At 56.3% G+C, this 12,506-nt stretch overlaps 6 protein-coding genes across 6 annotated transcripts; 3 read left to right on the top strand and 3 right to left on the bottom strand.

Moving 5' to 3' along the window:
• Window positions 1–518: 518 nt before the first annotated feature.
• On the top strand, window positions 519–2,272 carry JCM15063_000987 (uncharacterized protein; the record flags this gene model as incomplete). The annotated part of the gene is made up of 3 exons (XM_076678788.1): window positions 519–750; window positions 821–2,118; window positions 2,189–2,272. The coding sequence occupies 3 exons, from the start codon at window positions 519–521 to the stop codon at window positions 2,270–2,272; spliced, it is 1,614 nt and encodes a 537-aa protein (XP_076534026.1).
• Window positions 2,273–3,738: 1,466 nt separating this feature from the next.
• On the bottom strand, window positions 3,739–4,772 carry SEC65 (RNA-binding signal recognition particle subunit SEC65; the record flags this gene model as incomplete). The annotated part of the gene is made up of 4 exons (XM_076678787.1): window positions 3,739–4,055; window positions 4,128–4,227; window positions 4,306–4,456; window positions 4,534–4,772. The coding sequence occupies 4 exons, from the start codon at window positions 4,770–4,772 to the stop codon at window positions 3,739–3,741; spliced, it is 807 nt and encodes a 268-aa protein (XP_076534025.1).
• A 318-nt stretch (window positions 4,773–5,090) lies between these two features.
• On the bottom strand, window positions 5,091–6,280 carry ATP11 (Atp11p; the record flags this gene model as incomplete). The annotated part of the gene is made up of 3 exons (XM_076678786.1): window positions 5,091–5,468; window positions 5,544–5,789; window positions 5,852–6,280. 3 exons carry the CDS (start codon window positions 6,278–6,280, stop codon window positions 5,091–5,093), a joined length of 1,053 nt encoding a protein of 350 aa, XP_076534024.1.
• A 114-nt stretch (window positions 6,281–6,394) lies between these two features.
• On the top strand, window positions 6,395–6,977 carry FMC1 (Fmc1p; the record flags this gene model as incomplete). The annotated part of the gene is made up of 3 exons (XM_076678785.1): window positions 6,395–6,448; window positions 6,529–6,690; window positions 6,768–6,977. 3 exons carry the CDS (start codon window positions 6,395–6,397, stop codon window positions 6,975–6,977), a joined length of 426 nt encoding a protein of 141 aa, XP_076534023.1.
• A 182-nt stretch (window positions 6,978–7,159) lies between these two features.
• JCM15063_000983 (uncharacterized protein) lies at window positions 7,160–10,812 on the bottom strand (the record flags this gene model as incomplete). Its single annotated transcript, XM_076678784.1, has 5 exons — window positions 7,160–7,324; window positions 7,398–8,988; window positions 9,062–9,374; window positions 10,081–10,245; window positions 10,317–10,812. The coding sequence occupies 5 exons, from the start codon at window positions 10,810–10,812 to the stop codon at window positions 7,160–7,162; spliced, it is 2,730 nt and encodes a 909-aa protein (XP_076534022.1).
• A 316-nt stretch (window positions 10,813–11,128) lies between these two features.
• GMH1 (Gmh1p) lies at window positions 11,129–12,505 on the top strand (the record flags this gene model as incomplete). Its single annotated transcript, XM_076678783.1, has 10 exons — window positions 11,129–11,178; window positions 11,241–11,319; window positions 11,385–11,440; window positions 11,504–11,529; window positions 11,604–11,669; window positions 11,740–11,863; window positions 11,930–11,995; window positions 12,057–12,198; window positions 12,266–12,290; window positions 12,363–12,505. 10 exons carry the CDS (start codon window positions 11,129–11,131, stop codon window positions 12,503–12,505), a joined length of 777 nt encoding a protein of 258 aa, XP_076534021.1.
• Window position 12,506: the final 1 nt, after the last annotated feature.

Raw genomic sequence — 12,506 nt, 5'->3', positions numbered from 1 at the left:
AGATCTTTTCCTTTGTAAAGAGGCTGGTTCGCGGCTAGGATGGTTATGTATAACAGGAATTCGACTGACCCTCTTATTTCGGAAGCAGATGATGGTAGTGGACCTTCCCGCCCGCCTTTTTTGCCGAATGTTCCCGTTTCGTGGACGGTCGGGCAACTCGACTGCATAGAGGAAAGCGTCTTCTTTCCCCGGACGATCGAGTCGACTCGCCTCGGTTAGAATCGCAACGCTTTCGCTCCGCGCTCGTGCTCGCCAGTCGACTTCCTGCAGACCTCGGTCCGCCGGTCGATTCTCGAATGATCGAAATGGCGAGTCAAAGTAGAATCTACAAAAAGGTGCTTGCTCTGTCCACATCCTTCTGGTTCTCTCTTCATCCGCTCCTCTCAGCCTCTCTTCTCCATCACCTTTCAGCCTTTTTTCTCGCAAACTTTTACGTCGCCGGTCGACTCGTAGCTCTTTCACTTTCAATCACCACTACAACAACCAACCTCAAACCCCAACTTTCTCCTTCATTCAACATGGTCAAGGTCACCTCTTCCCTCATTGTTGGCGCCGCTCTCTTCGCCTCTTCCTCTACTCTCGCCGCCCCTACCCGCTTCAAGCGTGCGACGGCCGAGATTACGGCTTCGACCGACGCACTCGATGCGAACGACGAGAAGGATCTCGTCGACGAAGCCACCGCAGCTTTGGGTCTCGACCAGCAGACTGGATCTGCCGAGTCCTTGATCGCTGACAACCTTCGCAAGCGAGGTGAATACCGTTCCCCTACATCGCATGACTATGTGATCCAATGTCCTGACCCGTACTCGATCGCGCACAGACGCCAAGCGAACTGGTTCCGAAGCGATCCGTCGCGGTCTCCCTCTCACTCCCGAATCCGCTGCCGACCTCGCCAAGCGTGATTCGGTCGTCGCCAAACTCGGTCTCACCGGTGCTCTCGCTCCCCTCGGCGTTGGACCTCTCCTTCCCACCGTTCAAGGCCTTGTCGACGGCCTTCCGGTTGTCGGTGCTCCCGTTGGAGGACTCGTCAGGACTGTCGACACCACTGTCGGTCTGACCGATCTTCTCAACAAACCCAAAGCGAAGCGAGACCTTCTCGACTCGCTCACTGGTACTCTTGGAGGAGCAACCGGCGCAGCGACTGCCGCGACTGGTGGAACCGGCGGCCTCTTGGGTGGTCTCGGTGGACTCGGTAGCTTGACCTCGGCCCTTCCCCTCGGCGGCACCCTCGACGCCGGCAGCTCGACGGTCAACGGTCTCCTCGGCCAATTGCAAGGAGCTGGTGCCTCGAGCTCTCAGCTTGCTGGAGTCCTTGGACAGCTTCAAGGACTTGGGCTCGGAAACCTCCCCCTCAGTGCGCTCACCGGCGGATCCGCCACTGGATCGGCTACCTCGGCCGCTTCGACTGTTCAGAACCAAGCTTCGTCCGTTGCGTCAAACCCTTCCGCAGCGAGCGTCCAGCAGGCGACCTCAATCCTTCAAGGACTTACGGTCGCGCAAGCCGAACAGTACGGACTTCTCCCTTCGGGCACGTCTGGACGTCTCCTCGCTCAAATCGAAGCCGCGACCGCTGCTCAAACCTCTGGCAACAACTTGGCGAGCTCGTTCCGCACATACGGGTTCAAGGCTCACCACGAATCGAACGAAACGATGCACGAAACTGAAGGAGGCGCTACTCCGACCTTCTCGATCGCTTCGCCTGATGCCGTCGCTTCGGCCATCTATGGATCTGGAGGCATGGTCAACTCGACAATGATCTCGGACGCCGTTCCCTCTGCGACCAGCGCCGCTGCCATGGCGAAACGATCTGCTGCTCCCGTTCCCGCCGCGACTGCCAAGCCTTCCGATGCGGCTGAAGACTCTGGTTCAGACTACTCGGACGAGTCGGACTATGAAGATTCGGACGTCGATTCCGAAAGTGATCGACCTGCGACTCCGACTTCGACTTCTTCGCTCGCTCGTCGCGGTGGACCGATGGAGGATGAATCCGAAGGGGACATGAAGAAGCACCATGGAGGGATGGAGGGACAAGGTCCTAACGCCTCGGAAGGATGGCACGCGACCGAGAGTTCGAGCATGGCTCACACTCAAAGTCAAGCCGTTGCCACTGCTGAAGCTGTACGTTCCCACCGCTTTCTTGCTCACGAAAAGCTCTTTCGCTAACTTGGTTTCTTTGTCATTAACGCAGATGACCTTTACATACTCGGACGCTTCTGCTACGGCAGTCCCTACAACCGCTCCTTCGAAGCGATCCTACGCCGACCTCGACTAGATTCGATATCCATGCTCCTGATTGGACAAGGTGCACAATGTGTGAAGTTCGGCTGGACCGATTCCATATTGTGCCGCCTGGAAAGTTGTGCAGTTTTTAGTGTTCATTGTTGTTTCCAATTTTTCTTTCTCTACTTGTTCTTGCTCGTCTAGCCTAGTCCTTCCTTTCCTTCCCTCCCGCTACGAGCTTATCAACCCGATTTTCCTGCCAATACAATACGAATTGTGACGACCCTCTGAACCTGTGCCAAGTCCGGCTTCTGCTAGTAGGTACGATGCCCTTGCATTCCAGCGATTGCTGGTGCCTTTCTCGGACAACGATTGAAGAGAAATTGATCGTCCCGATGCAGGGTCGAATCAGGTGAGGCCGAACGTTGTCCGTTCGAGGGATCTTTGAGAAACCTGGCATGTCAAAGGTCAATTTGCATCAGGAAACAAATACCTTGCAGCTGATCATTTCGACAAAAGTCATAAGAAATGAACCAGTTTTGCCCTGGAAAGTATCGGCTCGGCGAGTGCTCCAGTGAGGCCGAGCTAGTGAAAGGTCCACAAAGTTGGTTTTGCAATTTCCTCCTGGTAGTGGAATTGGACGACCAAACTTCGGTACGTCTTTCGTTGGTGTTGCCCTCTTGCGTACAGGGCGTGCGAGCGTGCCGAGTGTCGAACCTTCCTCTCTCACGCACCGAGCCTTCCTCTGCCGCTCTCAGCTTCCCTATCCTAACTTCGAAGAACCGCTGCCAACATCTTGTCAATTGGTTGAGTATCTCGTTAGCTCTCATCATGCCGCAACCGCCGACTCAACGAACCTCAGACCTGCATGGAACCCGCTGCAGCGACATCGGGAACACCTGGGACGGGTGCATTGACAAGCCGAGCGATCCAAGCGGGATGATAAAAGCAGGCGGGGCTTCCGACGAGGTTGACATTTACATGTAGCGATCCATTGGTCTATCGAGAGGGCGACGGAGAGGTGCAAGAGAGGGTTTGGCGTGCTCGAGAGCGAAGACGATGAAGTCGAAGAGTCGAAAGCTAACACGAACGGAAACTATTTCGGGCGGAGCGGAAGAGGTGCGTGCGCGAGCAAGAGGCGCCTCGTGGTTCGGTCAATGCGCAGTACCCGCAACGAGATGCTTTCGAAGAACAACGCTAAACTGCGTGAAACAGTCGGGATCTCCTCGCTCAGCTTGGCAATAGCATGCCGCACGGAGTCCTTTGGTCGATCGTTCTCGGGCCGTGAGAATCAGCCTGCTCGGTGTCAGAACGAAGACGCTCAAAAGGTCCGGAGGTTACGGCGAGGGCTATGGTATCGGTCCGAGCGTCTCTCCCGACAAACAAGGTCGTGAATCTGATACACGTGTCGCTGATAGCAACTGGTCGTGTCCCATGAAGTGCAGTTCCATCCACTACCTCCAAAGTGCATGCTCCGTCGAGCCGGTGATCTGAATGATGACCAGCGCAGTTCCCGCATCACCGCCTCTTCAAGTGCACTTTCCTCGGTTTGATCACTTTCGGACCTTCCTTCTTCTTCGGAGTTGTAGCCGCAGCTTGATCGTCGCCCGCCTCGATCTCTCCTGCATTCGTTCCTCCCGCGTCCGGACCTCCAAACATGTTCCCAAGCATGCCTAGCGGTCCACCACCTTTCATCGCTTGGTCGAGCGTACCGAGCGAGACTGCGGGCGAGTTCGGTGGCAGTCGCAACTCGATCGGAGGAAGGGTCGAAGGGGGAACGGGTTTCGGCTGGTGCGGTCTTAGTGAATCGCAGATGCGTTGCAAGAGCACGCGTTCTAAGCGGAAAGGAAAAAGGACATGAGCTGTCCGCCCGAACGGATTCCCTAGGCTGCAGAGAAACTCCTTACTGGTGGGAATGGAAGCGACTGTTGGTCTTCCATCGTCTTGCTTGATCTGGACCCGGACCCTTCCCGGGTTCGCCCAATCTTTCGGATGCGTTTTGGACGGCTAATCGAGCAGTACGAACGTTTCAATACCTCAAGTTGGATGGCGCTTCACCTATCAGTGACCAGATCCTTGACTCACTTCAAAGACGGTTTCATAGCCGATCATCCTGCACGCTTTCGCAATCTGTTCCGCAAGAGGCCATTCGAGTCCAACCGATTTCGAAACTCGTCTCGCGCCATCCTGCTGCTTATGTTTCGTGTCGAGGTAGATCGGATAGATCGTGTCCCACCTGGTCCGATAGCTCTCGTTCAGTCTTTGCCTTGCCCAACAAGAGGGCCAATGGTCGATAGACTCCATATCGCTCACCCTTGAAACTCGTCCGCTCCAACCTTGAACAGCTGTCCAAACTGGCCAATCTTGACGGCTTTCGGGATCACGGGAACTCCATCAGGGCCGACCGATGGTGCTTCGAGCGGTTCGTTTGTGCGGGAGGTGGTCTTGGTTGATGATGTTGATGAAGACGCGACTGGGACTGGCGGTAGGGACGCGTCGTCGAGCAAGACATCCTCGGGATCGCTAAAGTCGTCTTCAGTAATGGTCGGCATGGGAAACGATTCGAGGTGGTAGAGTTGAAGGACGAAGTGCGCAGTCTCGTGGGGAACAATTTGGCGGCCCCTCCAAGGGACCGTCACGCTCTAACATTTTGGACGCCATGACAAGATTCAGCCCCCGGGAGCTGAACTTATTTTGCCTACTGAGGATGGGCTCTGGAGTCGAAAAAGTCCAGACCCTCTGCGCGGGCCCATTTTTGGCAAGGCGGCCATGACGGTCCCTTGGCCCCTCGCTCTCTAATAATCTCTCGATCGCTTCGTACTGCTATGAATTCTTCTCTATCTATCTACACACAACAAGGTGGATGAACTCTATTTGGTATCGGTGATTTCTCCCGCCTTGATCAATTTCTCCCATTCGAACTTGTCGGGTTCTTGGTGAAAGACTCGGAGCAACTCTTTCCGTTCCTGTTCGACCTGTGCTCCCGTACCCTTGTCGTGATAGAACAGTTGCATACGAATCGCGAGGATCTGCGCTTCGGTCTCGTTGAGCGTCACGTTGGGAGTGATCTCTCCCCGCATCAGGACGACATCGTGCGATGCCGACAAGTCCGTGTAGTGGGTCAAGATCAAGTACGGTTGCGCGTACTCTTGGCGCGACTTGTACTCGGCCAATGGCGTGAACAGGACGGTCGATGGTGGAGGTACGGGTTCAGTCACGGTCGCGGGAGGAGGCAGCAAGGCCCAGTTCTGCATGCAGGTTCACGAACAGGTGAGCCATTGATTCACCTTAACCTTCGTGAGCGCTGAAGGGTAGAACCGTACGAGGACATGCATCTCGACCGCTTGGTCGGTTTGAGTGCCATCGGGTGCTTCTCCCACGACGTCTCGCTGCAGGGGCAGGATGAAGATGGGGTACTTGCGCGCGTTCGAGATCATCTTGAGGTACGTCTCGGTCGGAATCGCAGCCGACAGGAATCCCTTTGCTTGGTGGTACGTTGTCCACAATTGCGAGAGTGCCGACGAAGTCAAATCAGGCACTTTGCTCAGGTCCATGATATCGTGCAGAGGCTATTCGTTTCGATGCAATCAGCCAGTCATACTCAAGAAGCGAGGATTCAGGCAAGACGCACTTTAACAGGGCTTTCGCCCTTCTTGTACGCCGGAGCCTGACGAGGTTTCGTCGAAGACGGCAAAGGTTTCACAACGTTCTCGTTCGAAGTCGCGCTCCCTGTTCTTGTATCAATGCTGCCAGCTTCGACCGGACCTTTCTGAGCATCTGCCTGTGCACGCTTCTCGGCCTGTTGCGCCTTGGCAGCGGCTTGCGCCTGTTCTTTCAGCTGTTCGACCGAGATGCCAAGTTGTTTCGCTTTCGCTTCGAGCACATGTTGGTACTTTTGCTCAAACAGTTGTCGCTTGCGTTCAACCCCGGCCCGTCCACCGATGAGAGATTCCCATTCGGGTGAGGCGTTGCGAGGGATCGCAGTGGTCGAGATGAGTCGATACGACCTAGGAGCGGCGATTCGCGAAGTCGAGGCAGCTTGTAGTGCTTGTCGCAACATCTTGGGCGATACAAGTGTCAGGAACAGGAGTGAAGCGAGCAGAGCGACCTCCACCAAAGATTCCGAATTCTGAATCAACTCGATCTCTCGCTTCCACCACTTCGGCCTTCAAAGATGACTTCGCTACCCCAGATGTACAGATCGGTGCTCAGGCAGTTTGTCAAGAACGTGAGTCTCGGTTCGCTACATCGCCTGCCTGTCTGAAACCTGCAATCCCTTCTCATCACCTGTTATGCTCTACTGTTCAGTCGATTCACCCTCGTGCCGACCGATCCCCTACCATTCCAGCTCACTTGCGCATGCTCGTTGAATCGGGTCGAGCGATCAAACCCAGTACGCCTCAAGCGGCTCAATTTGCGAAAGATCTCGACAACTTGGTCGTCTTCATGAAAGCCCACCGGTTACACAAGGTAACACTAGTTCCTTGCTGTCATTCTGATTGGTCTCGAGAGGTTCAGAGCTGACATGGAGCCATTTGCGATCTCAGGAATTGGTCGAACGGTACAACCCGACTCACGACATGACCCAAGCCGAACGAGCCGAGAAATCCGCCAACATGGTCGGACTCAAGTTCCCGAAACAGTTTGAACAAGGGGATGTCGCTCCGACGATGGAACAAGGTCGGGAACCGAGACGACCTCAGACTCAGGCAGACGGCAAGGGGAGCCTTCAGACCATGTTTGCTCCCGAGCAGTAGTAGAACTATGTTATCTTTCCCATCAAGCGCAATGTTGTACAACATCTACTCTCATTCAGACACCTCTCAAGAGAGAGAGACAGTAGCGAATGTACTGATGATGGACAAGCGTTTTTTTCAACGTTTCAAGATCGATGGTGCGGTCTGTTTTTGTTTTTCTCCCCTTCTCCTGGCACATTCTCCTATGTTCCCTTGCGCTTCTTCGATTCCGCTTCTTTGATAATCTGGTCCGGGTCGCGAACTCGCTTGGCTGCACCGTTGATCGACAACGACGGTCGTTCAGGCAAGCCGTTGATCCGGGATAAAAGACTAGGTGGTGCTGTAGGTGGAGAGCCCTCGGTGTTGCCCTATTCGTCGGGGAGGAAGTAATCGTCAGTCTCGGAGTTGCTTGGAAAGGCGAAAAATACGGCAACTACTTACAGGACGAGGTGCAGAAGCGCTCGCCTCCTTGGCTGTAGTCCTTGCCGGCGATCGATCGCCCCTGCCCGGAGAACGCGCACGAATTGGGGAACGTTCACGGTTCTGCTCACGGCCTCGACCACGTCTGGCCCCTTTGCGAGCTCCTGCAAGTCGCGCGTTGCCCGGTGGCGGTCCTGGTGGAGGCGGAGAATAATCGCGTCCTCCGGGGGGACCATCTCTCGGATCTCGGACGATGCGCATAAGGGGCACGGGAGGTCCGGAAGCGGGAGGCGCCTGATCGACCCGCAGGTAAAGCGGAGGTGGGAGCCGGTCGCGATCATCGAACCGTCTTGGTGGCTCGAACGATGCTGAACGACGACGAGGGCGCAAAAGGTGGGGCGGCGGCGGCGGCGAACGTGACCGAGAGCGAGGTCGAAGGCGAGGTGCCGAACCAGGCGGGTACCCGAGAGGCGGAGGAGCAAATCTGAGCAGAGGCGGCGGCGAGTCACGTCGATAGTCTCGATCGCGGTTCCTGAAGCCATCCCGGTCCCGATCCCGGTCATCCATCCTGTAATCCATAGCCCTTGCCCGCGACTCGCGTTCACGTAACATCTCGAGTTCTCGCTCCTTGACCATCTCAAGCTCGCGCTCCCGCTCCCTAGTCCTCTGCCTTTCCCTCTCGAGCGCAAGTTCGAGCTCCCTGAGCCTCTCGCGTTCCCTCTCTCGCTCGCGTACGAGGTCGAGTTCCCGCAGCCGATCAAGTTCACGTTCTCGCTCGTAATCGCGTTCCCTCGCGCGAATGTCGTCGCGATCCCTTCGGTCGTCCCAACCACCAGCTCCTCCACCTCTTCGTACATCGGTAGACTGTTCGCGGTCTCGTTGCATTCGAGCCTCGTCCCGCATACGCTGTTTCTGCGCCGGACTTGGCGCCAACGGAGGTGACCTCGAACGATCGCGCAACGAGCGCACATGTCTGATCTCGACCGCGTTCGAGGACGAAGCGGCAGGGCGGTACGAGGTTGTCGGCGGCGGTTTCGGAGTCGAATCGACCGGCGCGAATCGATCACGTTCTCGGTTCTTCTCGGTGGCGAGCCTGCGTTGGTTCGCGAGTTTCTCTTCTTCCTGCTCGAGCATGCGTCGTCGGTCTGTTTCCCTCGTATCGGCGTACCGAGCGCGTTCCCTCGAATTCGAGCGCTCGCGTCGCCTGTCGATGGGTGACTTCGCGCGCTCTTCCTTTCGGACGGCGGGTCTGTCTCTGCCATTCGATGCGGCTGCGGTATTGCCGTCACGTACTCTGTTGTAGTCATCGAGACTCTTGTCGAGATCTTCGACTTTCTTCCCTGTGCGTCCTACTGGTGAAGGCGATCTCGGCCGCCTTGATGTTGCGGCTGAATTTGCCGACGGTGGTGGTGACACCCTCGGGGCATCTTGTCGAGTCGTACGTGACGCATTTCCGTTCACAATGTCAGACGAGCGACGATCCTGCTCCTCCTGTCTGGATCCAGACGACTGTACAAATCGCTCCGGGCGAACTGCGGTCGAGTGTCCCGGAATCCGGCGCGGACCATTTGCGGATGGTCCAGAATTGGTGCGAGCGTGGGGCGGCAGATCTCTGGGTCGACTCGTGAACCCTCGTTCAGTAATTTTATCAAACCGGGAAACGGAAGAAAGAAGCTTCGACTTACTTGTCTGCATGTCGCGCCGCTACCGCACGAGCGCTCTCTCGTGGCCTATCACCGTTGGTCTCGACGGCTTGCTTCTGGGTATCCTCCCGAGTCGCAGCTTTCGGATTGATAATCTCGGATGTCCCTGTACTGACAGGAGTTGAGGGGGTGGATGCATTCCTCGGGTTCCTCGGCCCGAGAGGGACTGCGTTTGTGCCCCCTACTGGAGCACGAATCGCTCGAGGCTCGACCTGAGCAGGAGGAGGCGCTCGAGATGAACGAGGTCCGGTCGGGTTTGACGATGCAGCAGGCTGTGTCGGAATGGATTGACGACCTAAATATTCGAAAGATTGCGCAATCGGGTCGAACGCAAAGTCCAAATGGATGGAAAGGATAGGGGAGAGAGCGCCAGAAGAACGAAGGAATAGCGTGAGTCGGTTGTTCGGTTCCTGCTTTCGAACTGTCTCGGCGATTCCTCCCATGTCCCATACTACTCGTCCCTTCAAATTCCTCGTGCAATTCTTCCGATGTTCGCGTCATCTCCGGCTACCGCTTGGACAGCCTATACGTCGTGACCGTTCTATCCTGTCCAGCTTTCGACAACTTCATGCTTGATCCAGGGACTCACGGTTCTGCGCCTCAAGAGCCGCGCGGGGGCCTTTGGGAAGGTCGTTCGAAGTCGACGAGCCGGGATGTAACGGCTTCGGAGCTTCTGTGAGACGAGCGAGATGCGAAGAGCGAAGTATCGACGGGCGGAGCGATAGGATTCAGTGCATAATTCGATTGTTTTTGAGATATGCAGGCGAAAGGGGGTAGATGGCAGGGGGACGAGTAGGAGAAGAAGTAAGCGATGGAATCAAAGTTAAGCGAAGGGAGATGCCGGGACGGGACGAAAGCCGGGTCGACGATGTGCGGATGGACGAGTCATCGGTGCTCGAAAGCTCAGGTACGCAACGGGACATTGGCGGAGAGGTGCGGCAATGAAAGGAGACAACGACCTCGAGGAGGTCGGAGCGATTCGCTCGAGACAATAAGCTCACCGTTGCTTGCTCTGGACGCTTGCGATGTCACTGCAGGAGACGAACCCGAAGCGCCATTTGTCGCGCGAGGCGGGTACCGAGCCGGACCATTGACCGGCGCAGGACGTGATGGTGCCGAAGCAGATTGACCAACTGCGCGAGGCCCGGTCGGTGTTCCATTCGAGTCTAAAAGTTCACCGAGCTCAGCCATCAGTCGTGGCAGTCGAAGCGAGTGGGCATCCTCGAGGTCGACTGACGAGGTTGTGCGAGTCTCGAGCGGTCACGAGGCCCCGTGGGCACGGGTTTATCGATCTTTTGCGAGGCAGCTTGTGCAGCGACCGCCTCGGGTTGTTGGCTCTGGGCCGCTGCAGGTGCAACGGACGCAACGGCTGCAACAGGCGCGACTGCCTCGACAGGACGAGACGGCGGCGACTCGCCTTCGGGCTCGGCTGCGTCTCTGGTTGGAATCTCCCAGCTACTCGTGTTGTTGACCGTGTTGCGGTAGTACAGCTCGCCCGTCGTGTTGCTCAAGCGCGAGACCCATCCTGGTGGCAGTTTCCTGCCTTGCGCATCGAGCGCGGGATCGTGCGCTTTCGGTCGAGGTGGCTGCGCAGCGGTAGTCGTCTCGAGGACAATGGCAGCCGGTTCAGTCGCTGTACGCGAGTGAGCAGCGTCGGCGGTGGTCGCGATGTTGGCAGACGCTTGTGGCACGAGTTCGTCTTCTTCAAAGTCGAGCTCGTCTTCCTGATGCATCGCAGCGACTCGGCACTTGGCGACGCGTGAGCTGCGTCGAGCGATCAGCGGCGGCGAGTGAGAGAGAGCGAGAGCGAGGTGCGACTCGACTTGCGACAAGTTGATGGTCGCGTTTCATCACTTGACCTTCGCTTGCCTCTCACTCCGAACATCTAGACAATTGCCACGGATCGACTGAAGTCAGCATTCGCGGTCCTAACAAGTAGCGCGCAGGTCCAGTCGACACACTTTCGAGCACCTTCGCACCTTCGTTCGAGCCTATTCAGCAGCAATCAGCACACCTTGCGTGGTACTGCTCTAGGAGAATCCATCACAGATGCTGCCATCTTCCCGAGGACGCAACGGCAGTTCGGTCAACGGTGTTGGGTTCGTTCAGCTACACCCCGCTTTCCGGGGCCGAATCCTAAGCTGACACTCGGCTGCCACAGCTCGGGGCATGCCTTTCCGCGGTTAGGAAACGGCGGCATGAAGACCTGGCTCCGGAGACTGAGCAGGCTCCCGCAAATGGCGAGTCCTCTTCGTCTTTCGCTTCTCGTGGCGCTCGCTCATCTCGCTACTCGCCAAACTCGCAGGACTTTGAGCTCGCCATCTGGCAGCTGTGCTACCTGTGTATTGCGCCGCGGAGAGTGTGAGTTTCGATCGTTTTCGCTCACTCTGGACTGGGTCAGATTCGCTGATGCTAGTACCTCAGGTATCGCAACGTGTATTACCACAAGCGTCAGTTCTGCGCTCATTCTCTGCCTGGAGCCACCCTATTCGTCGCATGCTGAGGTTTGAGTTTGTCCGCACAGAAACGAAAAACACCTGGGCGCGGGACGATCCTGCCGTCCTCCTGCTCATTTCACTTTGCCTCCTTGGTTAGCTCAATCTCCATTTCACCGCGCAACCTTTCTTCTTCAAAAGATACTCACTCTCAATGGTGCTTAGTCGCGGCCGTCTTGTGGTCGATCTTGTACGCGCACCATGGCGTCGCCAAGACGTTCCAGACCATTTTTAGCTTTATCGTGATCCAGTTTTTCGGAGTCGGGCTCGTGATCAGCACTGCCTTGTGGTTAGTCTCGCTCACTACCTTCCATCAGGACACTCAGCGTTGAAACCAAACCGTTTTATTTCACAGGGCGCTTTCCAACAAATACCTGACACACGCGAGCCATACGCACGCGACTGACCAAAAAGTCGAGTGGTACGCTACTTCGCTGCTTCCACGGACTACCTTCAAAAATACTGATGCAAGCGAGTCATAGGCCTTATGCGTTTGATGTGCATGCCAACTCTTTCTTCCCCTTGTTCCTGACCCTCTACGTCGCGCAACTCGTGCTCGCTCCCGTCGTGACGAGAAGCAATTGGGTCTGCCTGTGGGTTGGCAATACGCTGTACCTGGCAGCCGTGAGTCTGCTCTCATCCAATCATCGATAGTCTTGCTCGTCGCCCTAACCTGTGATTGTTGGGACAGTTTACACAATATGCCTACGTGACCTGTTTGTCATCGCGCTCTCTCTTCTCCCATATGCGATATGGTTGTTCTGACATGTCTGATGCACACACGGCAGATCTCGGATACAACGCGCTGCCGTTCTTGATCCGATCCGAACTCCTCTTGTTTCCGGTCGCACTCCTGTTTGCGTTCTATATCGTCAGTCTCTTGGGATTCAACGTCAGTCATGTCGTTCTCGAAGGGTTGTTTGGTCGATGAG

Source organism: Sporobolomyces koalae (assembly GCF_050403365.1).
Source record: "Sporobolomyces koalae JCM15063 DNA, S_koalae_JCM15063T_v1_ctg17, whole genome shotgun sequence".
NCBI classification, from domain to species: domain Eukaryota; kingdom Fungi; phylum Basidiomycota; class Microbotryomycetes; order Sporidiobolales; family Sporidiobolaceae; genus Sporobolomyces; species Sporobolomyces koalae.
This window is presented reverse-complemented; position numbering and strand designations above follow the sequence as displayed.